The sequence below is a fragment of the Rhinichthys klamathensis genome, unplaced genomic scaffold (genome assembly GCF_029890125.1).
Source record: "Rhinichthys klamathensis goyatoka isolate OS25496 unplaced genomic scaffold, OSU_Roscu_1.1 h1tg000036l_1, whole genome shotgun sequence".
Lineage (NCBI taxonomy): Eukaryota > Metazoa > Chordata > Actinopteri > Cypriniformes > Leuciscidae > Rhinichthys > Rhinichthys klamathensis.
In genome coordinates, this window is record NW_026606584.1 from 10,117,640 (window position 1) to 10,144,592 (window position 26,953).

The 26,953-nt window shown below is 37.6% G+C and overlaps 1 protein-coding gene across 2 annotated transcripts in view; it reads left to right on the forward strand.

The window, feature by feature from the left end:
* ryk (receptor like tyrosine kinase) overlaps positions 1-23,520 on the forward strand; it is a 90,005-nt gene extending 66,485 nt beyond the window's left edge. For both annotated transcript variants that reach the window (XM_056246315.1, XM_056246316.1), the window contains 7 exons: positions 3,840-3,926; positions 6,235-6,304; positions 8,341-8,473; positions 12,732-12,841; positions 13,255-13,414; positions 21,539-21,675; positions 22,421-23,520. In XM_056246315.1, the coding sequence (XP_056102290.1) occupies positions 3,840-3,926; positions 6,235-6,304; positions 8,341-8,473; positions 12,732-12,841; positions 13,255-13,414; positions 21,539-21,675; positions 22,421-22,532 (809 nt within the window). In that variant the 3' untranslated portion in view covers positions 22,533-23,520. The remainder of the gene's footprint in view (positions 1-3,839; positions 3,927-6,234; positions 6,305-8,340; positions 8,474-12,731; positions 12,842-13,254; positions 13,415-21,538; positions 21,676-22,420) is intronic.
* The last annotated feature ends 3,433 nt before the right edge of the window (positions 23,521-26,953 follow it).

A 26,953-nucleotide genomic window follows, 5' to 3' on the forward strand; every position in this document is an offset into this window, starting at 1 on the left:
AAAATGAAAATTTGTCACCATTTACCCTCCTGTTGTCCCAAATTGAAATCCCTTTTTTTCCTGAGGCACACAAAAAGTGAATTTTTGAAGAATAATCCTGTCGTTTTCCACATGAAGGTGGATGAGGAATGAGGGCTTTCAAGCTCTAAAATTACAAAATAAGCACCATAAAAGTGATTCAAACGTCTTGTGAAGCCATTCGATAGCTTTATCTGAGACACTGACCGAAATTAAAGTGATAACTGTTGTTGTCATCTTCATATCACAATAATAAAAACACAGCATGTTTTTATACAACAGAAGCAGCAACAATAATATGAACAATAGGCAAAATTAACAAAGTTTGATGTTTTTAAATGGAGAACAAATAAATGACAATCAACTTCATAAAATATTAGTTTTGACCTACAGTTTTAAAGGGTTTAGGTGTTGTTTATAAGTTGACAGAGTAAAGACAACTAGTTCACTGGATTAATTATACTTTCAAAAGTAACAAACAAAGTCCATTTTGAATTGCATGTTATTAGTTATTGTTTTTGTCACAATATACAACAGATTATGAACACCTAATAACAGCATTATTTTATTTCTACAGCAAAATGCACACGTTTTTAAACATATTTATTGTGCAGTAATGTGTATTTTATTAAAATGGGATCATAATCACTAGAGGAGATAATAAATTAATTTCCATAGAGCTGCAAGTACATAGTACAATCTCTTGTTGTGATCATTGACTCTGTTCTGTGAGTTGGATTTACTGATTGATAGAAAACATTCACATGTGTTTAAAATTTACCACAAAACATGTCTCTAAAACTTTACGTCTTTGGACATTCAGTGCTTAGTTTCTTGGCCGAAGTTAAGCAATCATTAAATGCATCTTCCTACCAAGAAATCTCCCCAATGTCCTGCATGATGACCATGCTCAGTTCTTCTCCCTCCTACTTAAAGAGACTGATAGCTGTAACGGAAACCCAGCCGGTTGCATAATGTATAATGCAATGTGTACATTTTTTTTGGAAGGTTAGATGCAATTTTTGTAAGTTCTGCATTGCAGCAAAGAAACGCACCATCCATGGAACACATAGTTTTGTACTTTTGTCATTTATCTGTACATTCTCTATGAATTCACTAAAGAAAATTTTAATTACCTTTGTTACTTTGATGCCAAAGTATAACACATCTTAATAATTCATACCCTACCAGTGAAATGTTTTTCCGAGTTCGAAATACTACCTAGTCGTCTAGCCTGTCAAATTACACAAAAGGAAGTGATCAAGAAATGAAATGGTGTTTTTTCACGTCTATGCTAAAAAAAATGACAATCCAAACTTAAATGGTTGTAATTCATGAATGCTTTGGAATACAGACCTAAGGTTGGTTACTTTTTAAGACACTCAGCAGATTATTGCACTTAAAAAGTAAAGTGTAAAAAAACTTATAGAAGTTTAAGATTACTGTAAAGCAAATGTGCTGTACTAAACATTTTTATTTTATACAAAATATATATTTGACAAAATTATTTGTACTTTTAAAATTGTTATGTCTAACCAAGTTGTGTTCCAAATTTGAAATTGATATCACAAAACATTTAAGTTCCTATGAGATTTTTGTCAGACGATATATATATATATATATATTTTTAAGACTGGCAAAGGTATTGATTATAAAATAGTTTAAATAGATTTCGAAATATAAAACATGACACTTCCCACTAGGGGGGTCCAATGCCACAATGTCCAATTTCAAAACCGTTTTCACAGGATGAATTTTTAGCGTATAAACTTTTGAATGATACCTAATTTATGATGATTACTAAAATATCTGATAGAAAAAAAAGGCAATAAAATATAAGCAACAAGCAGCCTTGTGGGTAGCATTTTGACATGTAGTCCGATTGCAGTTCGGGCGACCCGAGTTCGAGTCCCGGTTTGGGTGCCTTTTCCGGTCCCTTCCCCCTCTTTCTCCCACTTAATTTCCTGTCGGTTTTCTATTATCCTATCTCAATAAAGGTAAAAAAAACCCACCAAAAATAATAGAACATGTGTATAATACATACATATATATATATATATATATATATATTACAGTATTATTTAATATGCATTTTAAAAATAAAAATAAACAGAAGAATCATTAATATTTGACAAAACTGATTTCAAGTATGAGACTTCTGGTTTTGAAGGTCATGGGTTAAAAGGATGCACAATATAGCACCTCACTTACCTTTATGTCCCAAAATGTAGGAACCATTTTCCTAAACTCTTCTATAATGCATTCATTTGTGGTCCTATGTAAATAAAGGACAATTTAAAGGTAATCACATGTGGTTAAAGCTTCTACGTCAGCAAGCTGGGATGAGATAAGGTGGCATGTTATAACAAGCATGGCGGCAAGATAGAGGAAAAAGGATCAGATAAGAGAGAATAGTAGTAGGGCGATGCGGTGCTAGTGCCCCTAGCATTAGTAACATTACCCAAAGTCAGCCTACTCTGAGGCTCACTGCTCTCCGGTACATTCCCAAGTGTCACCTGAGCTTATGGGAACTGCAGATATGTCTAAGATGTAGAACAGCAGTGGAAATCTGAGAGACTGTCCTGCGCCTGCTAGTAAATCCATGTTGTTTTTATTCATTGAGGTCATCAAGGATACCTGTTCAGACCTGCTCAGCTTTTCACCATGCAAAAATTGGCATGTTGTTTCATCTCAAAGATGCAGTTAAACTAGAACTAATATTTTATAAAACGTTTCAATATTTGGAAAATGTTGTACGGAGACTTGAACATTACTGAATGATAATGGAATCCTTTAATCCTATCACTGTTCAGTCAGAGTTGTGAAAGAATTAATTGAATCGGATTGTTTGAACTGATTTGCATAAATTAATCAAATTTAGCTACTTTAGTTTTTGCTGCTGAAATTTAAATCAGAGATGCTATTAAACATGTAAAAATTTGTCTGACAGTGTGTTTACTTGCCAAAAAAGCATGTAAATACTTGCATTAACTTGTTGCTTGTGCAAATCATTGCGGACATATAATAAAATAGCTGCAAGCCGCAATATTGGGGTCAATTTGGGGCTTGTTTCTTTTAACTGTGCACCACATAGGACACACGTTTGTTATGTTACCGATGAGAGGTTTCAAGGCAAGAATGATCACACAAATGCATCAGTTAGCATGTTAAATGGTTAGCATGCTAAGCTAACTTAGCCACTAATATAGCTTATGGTCACATTAGAAAGAATAGACATATTTTAGTATGATAACCAATTAGCATGCTCTGCTAACTAGCATAAGTCAACAAACACAGGAACTATCAAATTCGGAGAGGTATTTCTTGGGAACGGTAGTGAATCAAAAATCCATTCAGTATTTTTTGTGCGGTTCGGTTCAAAGATCATCTGATTTTAGATGAAATTGGACAAAATTTGAAGGAGTAGCGAAAAAATGTAATACTGTACTTTCAAGCTGGCCACTACTATAATGGATGGAGTCTTAATGTAAGATGGTGAATGTGATCAGGATGATGAGAAGAATCGGTTGTACTAAGACAAAAAAATTCTAGAATAAAGGGTTCAAAAGTTATAGAGACCCCAATGTTGGTCAGATTACTATTCATTACCATCACTACAGAGGTGGCAATTTTCATAATTTTCCTACTTATGGTTCATATGGCTGCCATAGACTCCCATTGGGGAAGAATAATAAAGATTAAGAATACCATTGCCCTGCCTTAAGTGAGACACTCATATTTTAATGTGTATATATTTCTATAAAGATACAGAGATTTAATTGTCAGTTGATTTCATAAAGTGACTTTATTTTGATCCTCAGGGACCTTTGGCCGCATATTTCATGGAGTCTTGCTTGACGAGAAGGACCCAAGCAAAGAAAAACAAGTCTTTGTGAAGGCAGTGAAAGGTACATCCTCTGTTTAATTCTTATTTGATAGTTGCCTTGAGTCAAATATTCTAAAATGAACCTTTTAAAATTACTTTCCCAACATGATCCAAAAAAAAAAAAAAAACTTCTCCGGGAAACTATATGAGGGATAGTTTGCGGTAATCCACCTCTTTTATTTACAAAAGTTAATAATACAGGAATGATACTGAGGTATTTAAAAATGCTGATACTTTGGTCATGACAGCAGTTTCTGTGGAAAATGCAAATGCCATGAGAAACTTTATCCTTTTCTGTCACACTGGTCACCCCTTCATTTGCCCTTGTGCCCTGTTTACCCAACACAGGACTGGTGCCAACTACCAGACAATGCCATTATACCAGCCTTTGCTGTGCCAAGCTGTTCGGTTTCCCCTCCCGGCCCTTGCCCAAGGGACAGGAAACAATACACTTTCCCCATACTCTCAAAGCATCCGTCAAAAGCTGTGCTCCAAGATAAAACCAAACCTCTGTGAACTCATTCTCAATGTGCTCACTCAGCCAGCAATCTGTGAGACTGGCTGAAAGGAGTTAGACTGCTTTTAGAGTAACCAGACTTTCTCAAGGACAAGGTGAAGCAGTTTTCAGGACCTACATGCACCTTTTCCTAACAAGGACTTCCCTGAGAGGGCAAAACAATTACTTGATTTCATGACTCTTTAAACCCCCAACTATTTTGTCATGTCCTCACCCTCATTTCATTCCAAATCTGTTTTACTTTGGGTGTGTTCACACTTGGCATGTTTGAATCGATTAAAACAAACCCTGAATAAGTGTGAATGCTGCCATCCGAACTCTGGTGCGGTTTGAATGAAATATGATATAACACAAATCAAAGACAACGCAGTAGATCTTTGTGTGTGAGAAGAAGGGATTCCTGATGCTGTTTCGACTCCTCCACACATTTTATAAGCTCTTCAAGTTCTCAGCTGGTCAACATGCCGTCATATGTAGGCTATGCACATACAACTAGTGCATTTAGCCCAGCACACAGCATTGTTTTTGGATGTTGGTAAGTTCCGTCTCAAAATAAGCATTACGTCATAAAAGCCGACCAATCAGATTGTGAACGTATACCTATGCCTTTAGGTTCGATATCTTTAGGTTCGGGGTTAAAATGCCAATCTGGACGCTAAGTGGACCAGGACTAAATGTTTTTTTGTTTTTTTTTGGTCCGGACCAAACGAACCGAGTAAACCCTTGGGTGAACACACCCTTACTTTCTTCTGTAGAACACGAAAGGCCAATCTAAGAATATTCTTGCAGCATTTTTTATTAGATTCATTATGAATCTGAATGAGTACTGGGATGTCAAGCTCTAAAAATTATGACAAAGCCATATACCAACTCAGCCAGCTTTATAAGATAGCTTTCTGTGACAAAAATCTGACGCTCCTGTGGTGCTTTTGAATTGTTTTTGAAAGCTTTAGTCCCTATTCATTGTAATTGTCTGGAAAAATGCAAGTAGCACATTATTTAATTTTTGTTTTCTTTTTGTTGAATGGGGAAAAAAGTGCTATCCTTAAGTAATAACACAATCCTTTTAATTTGAAAAAAATGTTCTTGTATTGTCTATCCTTTGGTGCTACTTGGCTTTTACCAGATGTGTGAGGGTTTACCTTGTCTCGCATAGCCAGACCTCCAGACTGATTGCAGAATGTCTGGACTCTTATCGCAGCTTTCATTGGCCTAGGACCTCCCAAGAAGATGTTTGACTGACATGTAACGCAACCAATCACAGTTCGTTTTGCTCTGTGTCATGTTTCAGGGCGTGAAAATGTAAAGTCGATGTCCCTACAATAACAGACCGGCGTGTATCTAAGTTATTCATTCAAGACCATTGTGCAAGTTTACGGCAACCATGGAGCCACAAACTTCACATACATTTGAAAATCCAGCGTTTAGTTAATCCTGGTAAGCGCTCATTGTCACAGTTGTAAACACGACAGCTTTCTTCCATGAGGGGGTTTGGCATCACAGCGGCTTTGTTTCTTGACGGACAGTTAAAGAATGCAAGACACGTACGTTCTTCCCTTGGAAAACCAACCAGATGACGACTTCAAAAATCTCGAAATGTTTCCAGTTAAGTGTGCCATATGCATCAGACGTTCAGCCAACGATCCGTGGGTGTGACGACTGAGGCTGAGACTAGGGTTTACCTAACATTTTGATTGGTGTGATGAGAAAGCTTTGACACTTTTTTTTTTTTGTCAGGTTTGCCTCATGTTCGGGTTGTACAGGGTTGCATCACAAATCGCTTGACTCGCTGTTCTTGTATTTGACTGTGCAGATCACGCCTCAGAGGTACAGGTGACCATGATGCTTACAGAAAGCTGTAAACTACGGGGACTTCACCACAGGTGAGCCACAGACATCTCATATGCTGATTTCTTTCAATGTTGCCAAACACACAAGCAGATTAGAGGTTTTGAGAATGATGACATAATATACTTGTGTATATGAATATAAATTACCTTACTTTCATGATGGGTAAATTTAAATTACCCTGTCCACAATGGAGCATGTTGTGTAATGTTTGGGTGTTGTGACAGTGATGTGATGACCACATCCCAGCTATGACACTTCTATGACTACTTATCTACACACTTCCTCTGCTGGGTGAATTACTGTCTGTCTTCCCCTGCATTCTTTCTTCATTAGTGCATTCTCTTTTACCATGCTTCATAGAAATGAGTGTGGTTTTAGATGTTATACATTTCTTATAAATCACTTTCTGCCTTGTTGGGCAAGGTTATCATCGTAAACTAAAACTATTAAGACAAATACTAGCTGTTTTTTTTTCCTCCAGAGATTCAATAGCTATGTTTCCATCCACACGTTTTTATCCGCATTAAGTGATATCGAATGAAAAATGCCTTATGGAAACAGTAAAATTCGATTGAATTTCATGAATATCGACTCAAATGAAATACGATCGGTCTCATCGGATTTTATCTTGATCGATATACGGCTTATGTGATAAACGCGGATGGAAACGTTATTATGGTGCGATCCATTTTGCCTAGTAAAACTTTGTTCGCAAATGTTGGCTTGAATGTTGTGCAATTCGGTGAGAAAATGAATGGAAACACCTTAACATGTCTCAAATCAATTCGATATACCAATTTGATCGCAAAACAGCATGTGACGTCATTACGCACAGGTTTTTATCCGCTTTAAAGCCGTTTGATGGAAACACACTTTCACCAGCTTTATTCGCATGAGGTTTTTTACCGAACGACAAGTGCGATTTTTATTCGATTGACAAGTGGATGGAAACATGGCTAATGTCATGAACTTCACAAATCTAGTGACTATTTCTTTTGCTGGTCCCAGCTATCTGACAAAAGATCTGAGCAAATCCAGTTTTAGGACCAGTGCCTGGACGTTTAATACGAGTATATATTGCTGCCATATTGTTTATCTACTGTCTGATATTAGAAATGTATCTGTATCAGTGTGAAACATTATTTATGTTTTTAGAGTAACTTTAAGTGTAACTGTAAAATGAATCTTAAAACAAACATAAATCTCGTTGTTAAATGTAAGCTTTAACTAAATATTAAAAATGATAATTGATTTTTTTATTGTACATTATAAGTTATGAATGCTAAGTTCACTTGTGACATTTAAAATGATTGGCTTCAGTTTAGTCTTATTTTAGAAAATATAGTATAGAAATTTAATATCAGCCATTTATTGGCTGTTGTCTATCTTATTTATTGGTTAAAACTACTGAAACTTAAAAAAAAAAAAAAAAAATTATCATATTGGGAAAAAAAAACTAAAATGTTCTCTTGGAATACAATGACATTAAAAAATTAATACTGATTTAGTAAACCTGGTGCTCATCTACTGTATCAGCATAACTTCACATCATATTAAATATCACTTCATCTTCATTCAGAATCTTTTTCCTGATATCCACATAGCGGCGGTACAACAGCCCTGAGGTCGAACATTCTGTTTAGATTTTTCTGTTTCCCGCTTGGTTGCCTTTTGGGATGGGCTCAGACCCATATCCTGTCCCGAGCGCTCCGAGCTTTGCAGTCACGCAGACCCGTGTCTGGGGTTAAACGGTCAGCGCAGCCCATGACTTTAATTTCTCCTTGTCAGAAACGAATCACTGATTGAAATAGTATTATGCAGACCCAAGTATCCTTAGGGTAGCATGTCACTTCCTGTCTACTTTGTGTATCACTGCTAGCGGGAATCTAATAACAGTAATTCATTTCTCTAGATGTTTTCATTGAATCCCCCAGATTTAAATGTGTGGTTGTGTACTTGTTTTGTCTTTTCCTGCAGAAATGTGTTTGAAAACTTGGCTTTCACCTGCCATTTGTCCTTTTACCTACACCAACAAACTTTAACCCATTTTTCATCTGTTCACATTTAGGAACCTGTTACCCATCAGCCATGTGTGTATAGAAGATGGTGAGAAGCCCATGGTCATGTTGCCTTATATGAACTGGGGAAATCTTAAGCTTTTCCTGCGCCAGTGTAAGCTTGCTGAGGCCAACAACCCACAGGTGAGACTACTACAATATATTGAGATTTTATGCCAGTTGTGCTTTGAGGCAGAAATAAAAAATAAATAAAAAAACCCCCACAAAATTATTTATTCCTTATATACACTACCAGTCAACAGTTTTGGATCGGTAAGATTTTTTATGTTTTTAAAAGAAGTCTCTTCTGCTGACCAAGGCTGCATTTATTTGATTTAAAAATACCAAAAAAGCAGTAATTGTTAAATATTATGACAATTTAAAATAACGGTTTTCTATTTAATATATTTCAAAATGTAATTTATTCCTGTGATCAATGCTGAATTTTCAGCATAATTACTCCAGTCTTCAGTGTCACATGATCCTTCAGAAATCATTCTAATATGATGATTTGCTGCTCAAAAAAACATTCATTATTATAATCAATGTTGAAAACAGTTGTGTACAATTCTTTTTCAGGATTCTTTGATTAATAGAAAGTTCAAAAGAGCAACATTTATTTGAAATATAATCTTTTGTAACATAAATGTATTTACTGTAACTTTTGATCAATTTAATTCATTCTTGATGAATAAAAGTATTGATTTATTTTTTCTTTCAACCAAAAAATAAATTAAAATAATTCTTACTGACCCCAAACTTTTGAACGGTAGTGTTTAATGTTACAAAAGCTTTCTTTTTCAGATAAATGCTGTTCTTTTGAACTTTCTATCAAAGAATCCTGTTTTCAACATTGATAATAATGAGAAATGTTTCTTGAGGATCAAATCATCATATTAAAATGATTTCTGAAGAATAATGTGACACTAAAGACTGAAGTAATGATGCTGAAAATTCAGCTTTGATCACTGGAATAAATTACACTTTACTATATATTCACATAGAAAATAGCTGTTTTAAATTGTAATCATATTTCACAACATTACTAGCCTGGCTAACGTCAGACCCAAGTCTCATTGAGACTTCGGTCTGGGAACCACGTTCATTTTCTCGTATTTGAGGCGTGGTTTACGAATGCCCAAAGCCATTTATTGGGTGCTAAGAATGTCTATCAAATGCACCTGAACGTAGCTCATAGCCAATCGTTTCAGTTATACCAGATGACGTATGTAGAGCGACAGAAATTAGACGAGGAAGAAGACGATGGGTCCGAGATTTATGTGTACACGATGGCGTGTATCTAACGGCCGTTTGGAGCCATTTTCTGGGTTGTTTTGTTGTTTAACATTTATGCGAATGTTGTACACATCCCCATAACAAACTTTCAAAACTATGTTATAAATGACCAACTTCTAAAAACAAATGTATAGTTGTCTTTGTAAAGAATTGCTCACTTATGTAGCTTTGGAGCCGCTGCTGTGACACTGTACAACTGCTTCCAGTGTGAATACTCTCGCGCGTCTGCCGTCTGCAGCTGCAGTGACGATGTAGTTACACTGACGCGCTGCTCAAGTGCCGCTCACGCTTGCGGTGTGAAACGGCCGTAAGGCTGCATCGAAAGGTAACTTCGCGTCTGCTGCCATGTGGGATCCATAGGTATAAGCAAACTGCTTCGGTGTGTCGCATAGACGCACGTCTTGCTGCTCCCTCGCCGTTCTGTGATTGGTTCCCTAGATGAGGCGAAAATCTGGATCATGGAATCCAGACTGCCTAGCAGCGTGAATAAAATCACGCTGCGGCAAGGCAGCATGGGGAAACCCAGGCTACAACATTACTGTTTTTATTTTGTATTTTTAATCAAATAAATGCAGCCTTGGTGAGCAGAAGAGACTTCTTTTAAAAACATAAAAAATCTTACCGATCCAAAACTTTTGCCTGGTAGTGTATATGAAATATCAAAATATATCAGAATGTATTTTCACATTTACGCTTATAAATGAATATATTTGTTGCATTTAGATAAAATATCAAATCAAAGAGAAGTTTGAATGATTAGACTATCCACTGCTTCACTGCTTTGACATTAGTTGTGAAAAGAAGCACACTCATTTTGCAGGTTGGGTTATATAACATGCAACATTTAAACTAAATCCACATTAATGCAAAGAATAGTTTTTGACCTGTGTGAATTCAGCTAACAAGTAGTGCAATGACTCCTCCTGTTAGCCATATATCAGTAAGGCAGGTGTTTATGTTAGAGACCCTCCAGCAGAACACCTGGAATGTTCAGATTATCCTGATTTAATTGCTTTCTTCACAACAATGAATTCATTGTGCAGATCCTCTGTCAACATCGAGCGAACCCTCTATGATAGGTGCTTTACAGTAGTGTTCTGTGCACAATCGAGCCTTTGTGAAGTTAACCCTGGGCAGTCTTTTATTCGGCTGCCACGGAATCCTCTTCAAAGATGAGATTACATAAATTCGGTCAGTCAGACAGATGTACTCTTAAAATGGTTAAATGGGTACTTCAGGCTATCAGTGTTTTTACTGCAGGACCAAGCTTGTTGTAGCAGTGTTTTAGTTATGTGCAATTGCCTTTTTCTTTTTTTGAAAATCGTATATAAGCTTTAGATAATACCATGCATTTTGGCATTGAAAGTGGAAGGTTGCTTTTTGTATTTACTGCCAAGATTTTTACCTCTCACTTGAACTGTATTTTAAATGCATGTCTGTTTGCAGCCTTTAAGGGGTGTGCAAAACTACATACTTTTAAAATGTCTGAATGAGTAGTCAGGCTTGAGGAAGCACTGTCATTAGGCTGGTTTGGGGTCTTGTACACTGTCCACCAGATGCTTGCTGATCAAACACCTGGATTGAGCCAGACTGAATGGAACAGTATGCAAGTATCTTGTTTTTAAAAAGAGAGGCACAGCATAGTGACTGAAGATGCTTGTCTGACCAACATAGAGCAACATTTAAATATTAATGCTTACATATTTAAAATGTCTTAATATTCTGTTTAACAGAAACTATGGATGCATGGTGTCTAGTAACTGTTCAAAAAATTGGGATCGGTATTTTATTTTTAAAGAAATTAATACTTTTTTTCAGCAAGTATGCATTAAATGAATAGCGACAATAAGGCTTTTCATTTGTTATAAAAAAATTACATTTCAAATAAATGCTGTTCTTTTGAACTTCATATTTATTAAAGAATCCTTAAAAAAAAAATGCATCACCATTTCCACAAAAATATTAAGCAGCACAACTGTTTTCAACATTGATGGTAATAATAGGACTGGGAAATTCAGCTGAGCCATCACAGGATTAAATAACATCAAATAATTAAAATAATAAACTACAAAAAAATGTTTTAAATTGTAATAATATTTCACAACATTTCTGTTTTTTTTTGTTTTTTTTTACTGTATTTTAGACAAAAATGTATCGGTTACAAATTCAAATAATTATCAGTTTATTATTATTGACCTATATTTTAATATCTGTGCATAACCAATTAAAACATTGCTTACAACAGGTGATTTGCAATGGGAACTACCGGTAATTTAGAGACGTGACTTCTCAAAGATGGGTTTAGCATGTTGGCAGTCAGTCATACAGTTGCTGTTAGACTGTTGGCATGCTAAAGCACACCCTCTCAGAGAAGTTATGTCTCTAAATTGATCCCCTTTAAGACTCTCCAGCTACAAAGAATAAAAAGTTTAGATTTACTAGTCACTCTCATTGACCCATCCCTATGTTCTACACGTACAACATTCTCTCTTGTCTTGAGTACACATTTCAGTCTAAATCACGCTAACCAAATTCACACTGAACAACAAACAGGAATGAGCATGCACCATCGAACTCATCTGACACCTGAGTTTGTCATACACTGCAATTATTTTGTTCTAAAGCCTTGTGTATAGTTATTCAGGGGAAAAAGGCCACTCATTTAGAGAGGATTATGTTATGACCCTGTCAGTTAGCACCCAGGGTTTCTTGTTGTGTCTGGCTCTGTATAGATTATACAATGCTGGCCTGACGTTGAGCCACTCCCTCTAAACAGTTAAAGCATTAGTGTTTGGCTTTGGCTCTAGGTGCAAAGGATGTTTATGTTTAGTGAGGTAACTGTCATTACATCAGACTCTTCCTACCAACTGAGATTCAACTGAGGAACTTGTTGCTCCATCAAGTCTGGTTTCCTAAGAGGTGAAGCTTAACCACGAGTGTCTGCTTACCCACTTGTCATGTGTTCTCACTTTTTGCATCTTTCAGTTTCTCAGACTGGATCTCTCTTACTGCAGTTGAAAAAAATTCTCACACTTCCAGTGACCTTTAAAATGTCTTTTCTGATCACTATAACCATTTTGTCCACTCTCTCTTGTTACACATACAGGCCATCTCTCAGCAAGACCTGGTCCACATGGCAATACAGATTTCATGCGGAATGAGCTACCTGGCACGGAGAGAGGTCATTCACAAAGACCTGGCTGCCAGAAACTGTGTGTAAGTGCCGTTTGACCTTAATGTTCTCACACTATTTACCATCTTACACCTTCTGCTGTCTATGCAGGAGTATACAGCTGCACCAAGTGTTACATTTTGGTATTGGCTGTTAAAAAAGATAATGTACTGTCAATGGTTATTGTTGCAATAATGTGACTGACTGGTTGGCTGTAGTTTTTATATTTTATATAAAATCATCAATTAAGGGTGATATTTAAACTATTAAATCCCCTCCCATTCAATGCTGGCAATAATGCTGGACATGTAATGTCACGACTTGAGAATATATATTTAATTAGGACACCCTTTCAGCTTAAGTTCTAGCATTTATTTACATTTTTTACCATCAGTTTGCATTAACATCAATGCGTATTTTATTTAGATGTATTATGTCTCTCTTTTTTATTTTTTAGAATTGATAACAGCATGCAAGTGAAGATCACAGATAATGCGCTGGCCCGTGATCTCTTCCCCATGGACTATCACTGCCTCGGGGACAATGAGAACCGACCTGTTCGCTGGATGGCTTTGGAGAGTTTGCTCAACAATGACTTTTCTAGCGCCAGTGATGTGGTAAGAGTTGCTGCTCCTTTTTTTTGTTTTTCTGCAGCAGACTTTAACATACGCTCACATAATATTTAGTTTCATACCAACAGCAGGCGGTCTCTAATGTATTGTTTTTCTCTTCCTATGGATATTTTGCCTGTAATAGAATAGTGTATCCTGTTTAACTTACAATAGTCATTTGCTGCTTTAGCTTGTTTATAAATTAATTTATGGCTCTGGTAAAATGGAGTACCTGTACACTCTCCAATTTTTTTCTAAAATTGTGTCCCAAATCCTGGCAATTTTAAAATTGCATAACTTCTTTATACTATCTGCTCCATCATGCTTTGTTACTGCAGACAATTACAGTAATCATGCTTCCATTGCCCACGAACATGTTGAGTCCAGTGTCGTCGGATATGGGATTACAGCAGTTAACATGCTTTTGAATTCCCCTAATATGTTTATATTTCTGTAATAGGTGTACACACATTTCAGATCATTTTGCAAGTCTACATTACACATAGCACAAGTTAAAATGATAGATCACCCAAAAATTAAATGAGTCATTTACTGACCCTCATGAGTTCCAAACTCAAGACTTTCATTCATCTATGAAACAAAAATGAATGGTTTTATTGAAACCTGAAAGACTTCTGTCCCACCATTGAATGTCCTATTGATCAAAACTTTGACGCTTCACTTCATATTGAAATCCATAAAAAACAGATTTAATTTAGGCTTTTATTCACACATAAACATTGATCAGCACACATATGTAGAGCACATAAAATATGGTAAAGGACCTTCAAATATGATGCGCGAGAACTGTGTATTTGTGCATAAAGCAAGTATGGATTAAACTGCTCAATTCTACAAAATCTAGGTGGATTGGACTTTCTATGAAGGGACCGAAATCTCTCATATTAAACAAAAAAAAAATTCTTTATTTGTTTTTTGAAGATTAGGGTTTGAAAAAATCCTATGGGTTTGGAATGACACTAGAGACTAAATGATGATTTTTGACTAAAATGACTATCCTTTTAAGCAAACTTTGGCTTAGGAAATAGCAAAGCAAACCTCTCTCACATTTTTTTTTTCTTTCTGAGAGGTGAATGAGGGAGAAATTTGTTTGTGTGTGTGTTTTTGTGGCAACACTACGTTCCCGTCCGTCTCACTCAAAGTGCCAAGGAAACAACCCACCCTAGACAGCCAGGAAGTACTGAACGCCGCCTGGCCGCCTCATAAATGACACACCGGGCCAAAACCTGTCAGCAATCTGACCTCTGCATTCCTTCAGACTAACAGAACAATAGTGTCTGGTGCTGCCCTCATGCCAGGAACAATTATTAAGGTTCCGTTTATCATAATACAATAGGAGCTGGTGATGAGCAGTGGCCTGGTATGGAAATTTACTCTTGTTTACTGGGATACGCTGGAGATTCATTTACCGCAAGGAGCTGTAGTGCAGGATACCACCCACCCAGTGAGACATGAGACAAAATGCCAGATCAGCAGTGGATGTCAACTTTGATCTGTGCCCAGTTACCCTCTTATAGCTTCTCAACAAACACATCAGTGCAGGAGACAATGTCCATTTATATGTAAAGAAGCTTGTCTGTTTTTAAATGTCAAGAAAGAAAAGATGGTCAGGATTGTCTTTTAATGAATGGGGAGGATTCATTTCGAGATTGTTCTGCAGTCAAGTAGCGCAAACATGATTTTACAGTTCTTTTACTATTTGGCGTTAACAACACATCTCCCTGCAGGGCAGACACATAGAGAACGGTTTAAAAAGTCACCTTACTTGCACTGAAAGTAATGCAGCTTTTTATAGTCATGATCATTTTTTATATCCAAAATTGACTGACGTCTAACAAACTTGATTGACTTTAACTTTAATTTATTTATTCACCTTTGTAATAATTACCTTATTTATTTATGTGCATGTTATAATATTTTTGTCTTTTATTCTTCCTTTGTATTTTTTTACCCTATTTATTTCTTCACTGCTATTTATTTCTGCCTGTCGTTTTTACATTTCTGTATCCATTTCTGCCTCATTATGCAAATGAGGAGGGGCTGTCTTAGGGGGTCAACTTCTGCCCATTGGTTGGTTAGCATTTTACTGCATCGGTCGAATCTACATGCCACCGGCCGCGATATTTTTTTTCACAGGATGGTAGGGGAAGACTCATGAATATTCATTAGGGAACTCATCCCTGATTGGTCTTAACCCCAGTGACTGGTAGGTTAAGGTTAGGGGGTAGGTCATCAGACCAATCAGCGATGAGTTCCCTAATGAATATTCATGAGTCTTCCCCTACCATCCTGTGAAAAAAAATATCGCTCACCGGCAAGAGTCACAACAAAGATGGCTACCTACGATGAAGTTGTCAGTGAGCTAAGGCATTTAGCAACTGTTCAATGTTCAAAGGACCACAGAAAAACATTTCAGATCTCAAACTTACAGTGTTCTAATTCTTCCAGTCTATTAGCAGCTTCCCTTAAAGGGACACTTCACCCATTTGTATTAAGCTTTCCATTGTTAGAAACCCAGTCATACTATTGAATGGTCGTGCAACACTCTCTCATTTTCCCCTGAGACGAGAGAAATCCACTATTTACCTTTTTCACTTCCTCCTACAATGAAGCAAAAATCGTCATCTTACGTCATTGTAGGAGGAAGTGTAAGAGGGGGGGATTTCTGTAAAGACTACAAGCACCCTTTCAAACCCGCCCATAGGGGGTTGGACCTAATGCGCTAACAGAGCTATCACAGATCAGTGGGTGGGACTTCACTTGCAGATACTGAAATCAATATCAGCCATCTCGTTTATAAGCTAAGCTAACAAGCGCTGTGGAGATAGGAAGTTACGACAATGACGGAAGAAATTAAACATGATATGAAGAAACTAAACATGATATGGAAGTAGAGGATTTTGAAATTCTGCTGCTCGAATCCGCTGTTCGTGGCTATCTTTACGAGCCGCAATATAGTGTAGAGCAGCTGAGGCTGATGGAGGAACAGGAGGCGGCTATTGCGGCTTCTGCAGCCGAGTCAGAAGACCTGCCTGTCGCGGACGAGGAGCCCGGGCTGGCTTGAGCTGGGCGGACTGCTGGTGCCTGTGCTCTCGCTGTGCGCTACGGACACAGATAGAGTCCGTCTGCTGCAGAGAACTTCAACGATGGCAATTTGTCCTGGACGAAATCTCTGAATCAGACGAGCACACGGACGTTTGTGTTGTGATGTGAACCATCCTAGTGTCGCACCGCATATGTTCTGACTGGAACATCCAGGTATCATGCAATAATTCACCATATAGAAATAAATACAAACGAGGAGTAATTCGCTAATGAGTTTGCCAATGTAACGGGGTTCGTTGTTGTGGGAAAAAGGAGGCGGAAACCGGCGAACATTTAAACATTTTAATAGTAAAATAAACAAATACAAAACAAAAGTATAAGCCAGCTGGCCACACACAAATAAACATAAAATCAGGCCTGTTCCTTTTGTGCTTCCGCTTCTCTGTGAGAGATATGAGACCGCTGCGTCTCACAGGTGTCATTCATTATCACTTGCGCCACCGGCCTCGCGCCGTCCTCTTACGTCCCTCGCCCTCGTCCTGCTCGCCACAGCCAACTAACTAAACATTTTGTGTGAAATGAATTTCAACCTCTTTTGGCAGCTAGCCTTGTAGACGGAAGAGTGATTTCTTTTCTCTGATGTTTGCGCTGTTCTGGATTAGTGGGAGTGGCTTGCGGAGCTGTGCAATGTGGTGCATTGTGGGAGTTGTTGTCTTACATACAAATGCGCCCAAAAGTTATTTTCTGTCTTTTCTCGGTCAAGAGGGCACCAAATTCAAAATCTATTTTTCATTTCGACTACATATATAACCCACTTTCGATAAAGATTAATGTTGAAATGGGTGAAGTGACCCTTTAAGAGGTCGGACACTGAACGTCTGCCTGCTGAGTTTAACATTACTAAACAATGCTTCTTCTTCGGATTTTAACGGCAGCTGGCATCCAATGAGTTGCATTACTGCCACTAGACAATGCTTTATGGCGGGGAAAAGCCATGTAGATTCGACTGATGCAGTAAAATGCTAACAAACCAATGGGCAGAAGTTGACCCCTTAAAGGAACACTCCGACTTTTTGGGACTTTAGCCTATTCACCTTATCCCCCAGAGTTAGGTAAGTCCATACATACCTTTTTCATCTCCGTGCGTGCTATAAGTCTGTTTGACGCACCCACCGCTAGCCTAGCTTAGCACAAAGACTGGATGTAAATGGTTGCAGCTAGCATACTAATCCAAATGAGTGACAAAATAACGGAAACATTTTCCTATTTACATGTTGTGATTTGTATAGTCACAGAGTGTACAAAAAACAAAGTCACATGAGACACAGACATATTTTAACCATATAAATACTGGGAACTATATTCTCTGAAGGCGAAGCACTGCTACTTGGGCGGAGTGATAACCGCAGCACCTGAGACGAGCCGTGGTGAGGAGGAGCAGAGAGCGCGTCTCAGGTGCTGCGGTTATCACTCCGCCCAAGTAGCAGTGCTTCGCCTCCCAGTATTTATACGGTTAAAATATGTCTGTGTCTCATGTGGGTGGGTGGGTGCGTCAAACAGACTTATAGCACGCACGGAGATGAAAAAGGTATGTATGGACTTATCTAACTCTGGGGGATAAGGTGAATAGGCTAAAGTCCCAAAAAGTCGGAGTGTTCCTTTAAGACACAGCCCCTCCTCATTTGCATAATGAGGCAGAAATGCATACAGAAATGTAAAAACGACAGGCAGAAATAAATAGCATTGAAGAAATAAATAGGGTAAAAAAATACAAAGGAAGAATAAAACAGACAAAAATATTATAACATGCACATAAATAAATACTTTAAAAATAAGTAATTAATAAATAAAGTTGAAGATTATAACGGACAATAAATAAATAAGGTAATTATTACAAAGATGAATAAATAAAGAAGCTAATTAAAAGAGATATATACATTTATGTCTCACTGTATAATTTAATTTCTACCTACATTTCTTTGTTTACTGTAATTTTTGGGGCAATTAATTGTATGCTTATTTATTTATTGAGCATTTATTCATTTCTGTATTTATTTTTAAATATGGTAGAGCTGGTCCTCCATACTTAAATGTCTCTGAACAAGCCGTGATTGTGTCCAAAATAAATGGAATAAATCCAGATTTCCTTCTTTTGTGTTACTGGAATGCTTTGTTTCCATAATGCTACTGAAGTCCCTTAAATGCCCTAAAGGGGACTTCATGACTCAAACAGATCCAGATAGGGGTGCATTTGAAACGGTCTCTTATTTATATGATTTACTAGTTTTTTTTCTTCTTAAAAAAAAAAAAAAAATTGTTTAAGGAATGTACTTATATAGTATATGTGTGTGTGTGTGTGTGTGTGTGTATATATATATATATATATATATATATATATACACTCACCTAAAGGATTATTAGGAACACCTGTTCAATTTCTCATTAATGCAATTATCTAATCAACCAATCACATGGCAGTTGCTTCAATGCATTTAGGGGTGTGGTCCTGGTCAAGACAATCTCCTGAACTCCAAACTGAATGTCAGAATGGGAAAGAAAGGTGATTTAAGCCATTTTGAGCGTGGCATGGTTGTTGGTGCCAGACGGGCCGGTCTGAGTATTTCACAATCTGCTCAGTTACTGGGATTTTCACGCACAACCATTTCTAGGGTTTACAAAGAATGGTGTAAAAAGGGAAAAACATCCAGTATGCGGCAGTCCTGTGGGCGAAAATGCCTTGTTGATGCTAGAGGTCAGAGGAGAATGGGCCGACTGATTCAAGCTGATAGAAGAGCAATTTTGACTGAAATAACCACTCGTTACAACCGAGGTATGCAACAAAGCATTTGTGAAGCCACAACACGCACAACCTTGAGGCGGATGGGCTACAACAGCAGAAGACCCCACCGGGTACCACTCATCTCCACTACAAATAGGAAGAGGAGGCTACAATTTGCAAGAGCTCACCAAAATTGGACAATTGAAGACTGGAAAAATGTTGCCTGGTCTGATGAGTCTTGATTTCTATTGAGATATTCAGATGGTAGAGTCAGAATTTGGCGTAAACAGAATGAGAACATGGATCCATCATGCCTTGTTACCACTGTGCAGGCTGGTGGTGGTGGTGTAATGGTGTGGGGGATGTTTTCTTGGCACACTTTAGGCCCCTTAGTGCCAATTGGGCATCGTTTAAATGCCACGGCCTACCTGAGCATTGTTTCTGACCATGTCCATCCCTTTATGGCCACCATGTACCCATCCTCTGATGGCTACTTCCAGCAGGATAATGCACCATGTCACAAAGCTCGAATCATTTCAAATTGGTTTCTTGAACATGACAATGAGTTCACTGTACTAAAATGGCCCCCACAGTCACCAGATCTCAACCCAATAGAGCATCTTTGGGATGTGGTGGAACGGGAGCTTCGTGCCCTGGATGTGCATCCCACAAATCTCCATCAACTGCAAGATGCTATCCTATCAATATGGGCCAACATTTCTAAAGAATGCTTTCAGCACCTTGTTGAATCAATGCCACGTAGAATTAAGGCAGTTCTGAAGGCTAAAGGGGGTCAAACAGTGTATTAGTATGGTGTTCCTAATAATCCTTTAGGTGAGTGTGTATATATATATATATATATATATATATATATATATATATATACACATACATACATACATACATACATACATACATACATACATACATACATACATACATACACACACACTCACCGGCCACTTTATTAGGTACACCTTGCTAGTAACGTGTTGGACCCTATTTTGCCTTCAGAACTGCCTTCTCTGTGGCATAGATTCAACAAGGTGCTGGAAACATTCCTCAGAGATTTTGGTCCATATTGACATGATAACTTCACGCCTTTGCTGGAGATTTGTCGTCTGACATTCATGATGCAAATCTCCCGTTCCACTACATCACAAAGGTGCTCTATTGGATTGAGATCTGGTGACTGTGGAAGCCATTTGAGTAAGAAACCAGTTTGAGATGATCTGAGCTTTGTGACATGGTGCATTATCCTGCTGGAAGTAGCCATCAGAAGATGGTACACTGTGGTCATAAAGAGAGGGATATGGTCAGCAACTATACTCAGGTAGGCTGTGGCATTTAAACAATGCTCTGTTGGTACTAAGGGACCCATAGTGTGCCAAGAAAAATATCCCCAATACTATTACCACCACCAGCAGCCTGAACCATTGATACAAGTAAGTATGGATCCATGCTTTCATGTTGTTTACGCCAAATTCTGACCCTACCATCTGAATGTCGAAGCAGAAATCAAGACTCTTAAGATCAGGCAATGTTTTTCCAATCTTCTATTGTCCAATTTTGGTGAGCCTGCTTGAATTGTAGCTTCAGTTTCCTGTTCTTAGCTGACAGTAGCAGCACCCGGTGTGTTCCTCTGCTGCTGTAGCTCATCTTCTTCAAGGTTCGACGTGTTGTGTGTTTAGAGATGCTTTTCTTCAGACTTTGGTGGTTGTTTGAGTTACTGTTGCCTTTCTATCAGCTCAAATCATTCTCCTCTGACCTCTGGCATCAACAAGACATTTTCGCCCACATAACTGGATATTTTCTTTTTCGTACCATTCTCTGTAAACACTAAAGATGGGTTTACAGAGATGGTGAAAAAACTCAGACCAGCCCGTCTGGCACCAACCACCATGCCATGTTCAAAGTCACTTAAATCACCTTTCTTCCCCATTTTGATGCTCACTATGAACTTCAGCAGATCATGATTTGATGTGATTGGCTGATTAGATATTTTCGTTAAAAAGTAGTTGAACAGCAGGTTTTTTTTTTTGTTTTGTTTTTTGTTTGTTTGTGGAATTACTTATAACAAGAAACCCCCCACTTGTCTTTTATGAAGATTCAAATAGGAATATATTTCTGCGTTTAGATAATGATCTGTAAATACTATTTATTTGTTTATAAATAATGTCAGCCTCTAGTGATCTCACTTGTTGAAATGGAGGGATCATCTTTCTGTTTCAGTCATCGTGCCTCACTCAGCCTGGTCTGAGCTATTGTGTGTTGTTTGCCTACAGTGGGCGTTCGGGGTAACTCTGTGGGAGCTGATGACCTTGGGACAGACTCCTTACGTTGACATTGACCCCTTCGAGATGGCCGCCTATTTGAAGGATGGCTACAGAATAGCACAACCCATCAACTGCCCTGATGAATTGTGAGTTTGATATTGTAATCTGTATTTCTATCAATTTGAGTATATAACTTAATTTTCATGCACTGATTTAATGTTGAAAATACGTTAAAAATAAATAAACTATTGTGAACTTGCATTCCTGAGTGATTGGCAAGGCTCCCTGAGTGATTGGCAAGGCTCCCAAAGTGTCAGTAACAACAACTTTCTTAAATCTTGATTATTTTCTGAGGAAACTGACTGAGCCTTTAGAAAGCTAAATGGACAGTTTGATCCGAGCATAACTGCATGCTATCCGCACAATCTGACCCTTATCGGCATCCTGCAATAGCTAGGGAACCAGAGCATGGCGATCGAACCAGCCAGGAATTACAAAGCAACGCGCTCTGTTGACAGTGTCAGTGACCCCAAACACAGCAAAATTAATTGTCTTGTGTGCAGTCGCCGGAACACAGTTTAGAGAACGCAGGAAAAGCTAATCAGTGTTGGATCGTAGTTTAGTACTCTTTCCTCCAGAGAATAAGTGATGAATAAGAGTTCTGTGGCTTGCCTTGTGTATTTAAAAGCTTGAATAGAAATAGAGCGGTAAAGTGATCTCAACTTACACTCAAGCCCGTTTCAATTGTTGCTGTCAAATGTAATCAAGACCAATACATCTTGTCCACTCCAGTACTTTCTTCTTTGATAAATCTGCTATGGCTTCATCAGTCACCTCACAGATCTGATAATAGTAAATGCTTTGTTTATATGAGGATGTTCTCTGTTTCAGATTTGCAGTGATGGCATGTTGCTGGGCCTTGGATCCAGAAGAGAGACCAAAATTCCAACAGCTCGTCCAATGCCTCACTGAGTTCCATGCAGCTTTGGGGGCCTATGTCTAAACTCACTGAAACCAGCCAGAGATGTTGAACAGCACTATTCCAGAGAATAAACGTTAATGCAGTGCCTTACTTTATAAGAAAACTAGCCATTTTGTTAAGTGTTTTCATTTTACGCGATATTAAATATGGCTTTGTTTGGAAGGTGTAGCTTCGGAGGTCAGTATCTATTTTTATATCACAGCTGTGTGAAATAGCAAGGACTCTTTCTGATTCTCAAGATTATCATCCACATTTGATTGGAATGCTGGTATTAGGATGTGCACAGGAAGCTGCTGTTCTCTTTGTTTCACAAAGAAGCTTTTTTTCCCTTTTCTTAACAATAGAGATGACAAGAAACTTCTGAAATTTCCTTCTGGACATTTAAAATATTGCTCGGAGTAATCTGTACATATATTTTCAAAGTCTTCAGTGAGAGGAGCTTAATCTCCACTGCATTATGTCCTGCATTATCTGTTTTTAAAATAATTTGGTGAGAGAATTAGGTCTCCACTACATTAATTGTACAGAAAAAAAGCCTCAGCCCGGACACGGCAATTGGTACGTAAACTAGACGTTTAAAAATAATGACTTTTTCCTTTTGGGACTAAAGATGGCGGAGCCCTATAGCTGAGCTTTACCTCCTTAAATTATGAGATGGTCGTGGAGGTGTAAAGCAGCGTGTTGGGATCCTGCAAGTCAAACTGGACTTTGATACAGGGTTTTTTCAGATTCCTAAAGCTTTTGATGTTTGACTGTTCTGTGTCAGAACAATGCCTTCCTTGTATGTTTAAAACTGTATGAATACATGGACAAGAAAAGAAACATGAGTCACTGTGAATATTTGAAGTGTATGGCCTAGACACCATTTTCAAATCTTTTGTTCTGAATCTATAGGCTCTTCTTTCTATCCTTGTGATCACTGCATGTTGACTTTTTTAAAGGGTTTTGTGTAAACTGAATTCATACCTATCAATTAAATGAGGCCTCTAAATAAAATGGGATCTCAGTGTTGGGTGTTGGTGTTTGTTGCTTTTGATGCATGATTGGATGGTTTTAACCTATCTTTTTCCCACCTCTTGGTCCTTGGTACAATGGAAGCATCTATTTTCAGTTATCAAAGTGGTTAAGAACTTTTCTGAATTGCATAATTGTGCAATGATTAATGATTTAATAATGATTTTTTTTTTGTTGATTTTTTTTTTTATATCACTGTGCAAATGTTTATCTTAAGAGAGCAGCCAAAAGCCATCAGTAATTTGTGGGGTGATTGATTATCTTTGTGTAAACCTTATTCACTGTAACTTGACAGTTATTTTGTAGCTTAAAGGAACACGCCACCGTTTTTTGAAATGGTGGTTTTTCAACGTATCCCCTACATTTAGATGGGTGGGCAAACGCAATTTTGTCTCAGTCCATGCATTGTCTTAGTTTGGCGGCGCATTGTGCCCTGGGTATTCACAACGAGTACAAATAGCAATGCAGATTAAAACTAGGTGATTTCCTAGGCAGATTGCCTTGGGACTATATTGGGGTGAAGCACAGGCGAAGCACTGCTACTTGGGCGCAGAGATATCGAAGATATTCGGTGCCGGTGTTGTGCCGAATTTCGACTCCCTGCCAAATTATTACCCCCCTTGTTGAAGTCAGTACCTGATTGCCTAATTCTAACCCCACCCCTTATCCTAACCCCTCCCCCACAACTAATCCTAAACCTATCATACTAGGGGGGTCAGAATTCGGCACAACACCGGTCACGCCGCTCGGTATGTTGATGGAAGTTGGGGGCAATCAGTGCTTTGCCTGTGCTTCACCCCATAGTCCCGCCCAAGTCAATATCTGCCTAGGAAATCGGCTAGTCTTAATCTGGATTGCTATGTTTACTCGTTGTGAATACGCAGGCCACAAGAAGTAATTCGTTTTTTTTTTTGTTTTTTTTTCACTATCCGGCAGCAAAGGATTCCATTCATTATGCTAAGCTAAGGTAGCGGCGGCGCTGCCAAACTAAGACAATGCAGAGTATATGGAAGTGGTTACATTTCTTATGGCATTCTTGCTGTAAAAGGAGTACATTTTGAATAATTAATAATTTGTTTAATTTCATATAAATATTACTTTTTGATATATACCCCCCATATATTTAAGGAAAAAGCCCATCCATTTTTTTCTTTTCATTTGTGAAGAAATATCAGCATTGCTAAAGCTATGACATGACTCTTATGTTTCTTTCATCGTTTATGTTATGGAGGGGAAAATATCCATTGTTTTGTTGCACCCTCAAAGATGAAAGAGCCTCTAAAAGTTTTCAGTTTTAAGTGATGCCGTAATGGAAAGTCTTTTTTTTTTTTTTTTTTTTGGATGAATGAATGTGCTTAGTGTTAAATTGGAGTAGTGGTTTAGAAAGATTACCACCCTCTTCAGAGATCTTGTTTTCCTTTCCCTGGTTCTGACATGCTTTATTCTGTATAATACAGTTTAATCTCAGCAAATGGCAGAAGTATATTCAACAAACCAAGTAGCCTACATACTGAAGAAGTTGACAAGCACACAGCATGCTGAAACAACGCATTCAGTGACCTGTTCCCTGTGTTAAATTAATGTCTCTTGTGTAACTGACCTGTAAAATCACTTTTCTTTTTTCATAAGGTTTCAAAGGAAGGTATGGTGGGGAGCGTACGAACCTTTTTGTTAAGGTACTGTTAAAAAAAAAAAAACACTTGGGTAGATGAACAACATTTTTCCATTAGACCAATCTGTATTATTTCCCAGTTTAACAGTTGTGCTGTCAATTTCACAATTTATTATTGCTTTATGTAGTGCTTCGTTTTAATGGAGCTCTACAATGATACCTCTAGTTTGCCTTCATTGTTGAATGCACTTAAACGGATAGTATTCTCCCAAAAATGAAAAATCTGTAATTTGCTCACCCTCCTGTCGTTCCATCCTTTCGTTCATCGTTTGACACGTTTATGGTTCTTGCACGACAAACACTTTGATCAATGTTTATAAAAGCAGTAAGGTGCAAGAGGCTGTGCCGTATGGTGAATAAGTCACGGCGGAAGGGCGTTGTTACCACACAGTGAAGCCGTGACTTTTTCAGCACTAGCCTCAAGCACCTTATTGTTTTTATAAAACATCTACCACACAATACAAATATTAAAGCCAAAAATGTGTATCAATGCAACTTTCATTAAGTAAAATCACTAAATTCCTTCATTCCGCTGGAAAAAAAATAGTTTCTGACCGTGGACAGTAACAGATTGTTCCTAGGTTTAATATGCGGCATTTAATGGTGCTCAAATAAAAAATTATCATATTTGTGCAGTGATGCACAAAACCGTTGGGTGAAGCGGTCATATAGTGATGCTTTATCGTGAATAAAACACAGCTACTGACCAATCAGAAGCAAGGACTGGAACTAACCATTTTATAAATCTAAATAAAAGTCTAAATTAAATCTGTTCGTCATATAAAGTGATTGTGTCTCTTCAGGTTTGAATTTAACTGCTTTTTTTTATGTTTTTCTGAAGCATGCCACTACTCTTTGTTTCAAAGATTAACAAAAGTCTTCTGTGTTTTGAACAACATGGATAGAGTAATTGATCACATAATTTTCCATTTTGGAGTAGACTAGCCTACTTTTAAAGAAAATACAAAATTAACTTAAACCCTCATATTATTCTAAACCTATATGCATGTTTTTGGTAACACTTTATTTTACATTGTTCTTGTTATATATGCTTACTGTAGTAATAACAGTAAATAACATGCATAATTGCATGCAACTAACCCTAAACCTAACGCCTATAGCAAGTATAAATGTTGTTAATTAATATTAGGCCTACTCAGTATTTAAATGCATATTTCACTAACAAGGACACCTTAAAAGAAAGTGTAACACAAAATTAGATATTTAAAAAAATGCTGGCACCCTAACAACATTGGACCTCATTGACTTGAAAAGAAATTAACCTTTTTAAATATATTCTTTTTGTGTCCCACAGAAGAATGTAAGTCATATAGGTTTGCAATGACATGAGCGTAAGTAATGAGTGAATAACACAATATGTATTTTTGTGTAAACTACCCTCTTAAGAGAATAGGTCTGTCATAATGGCAGTCTAAGCACTTCTTGGAAACCTGTCAGAAAAGAACAATCTTTCAACAATGTATTTCAATGGGACGTAGATGATGTAACATTTATGGCCTCTTCAGTGAGATCGCTTGTGCCAAATGGCACTCATTTCCAAGGTTTCACTTTGCTTGACTACAGAACATAAGTACTTGAGCACAAGGGACACTTGAGGCCCAGAGAAGACTGCCATAAGGAAATTCTTTAGTGACAAACCACTAAATGTTGATAGGAAAAGTAAAATTAAAGCAGACATTTTCAAGATAACTGGCTATACAGAAAAATCCCTATAACTTTTATCAGGTTGTAAGAC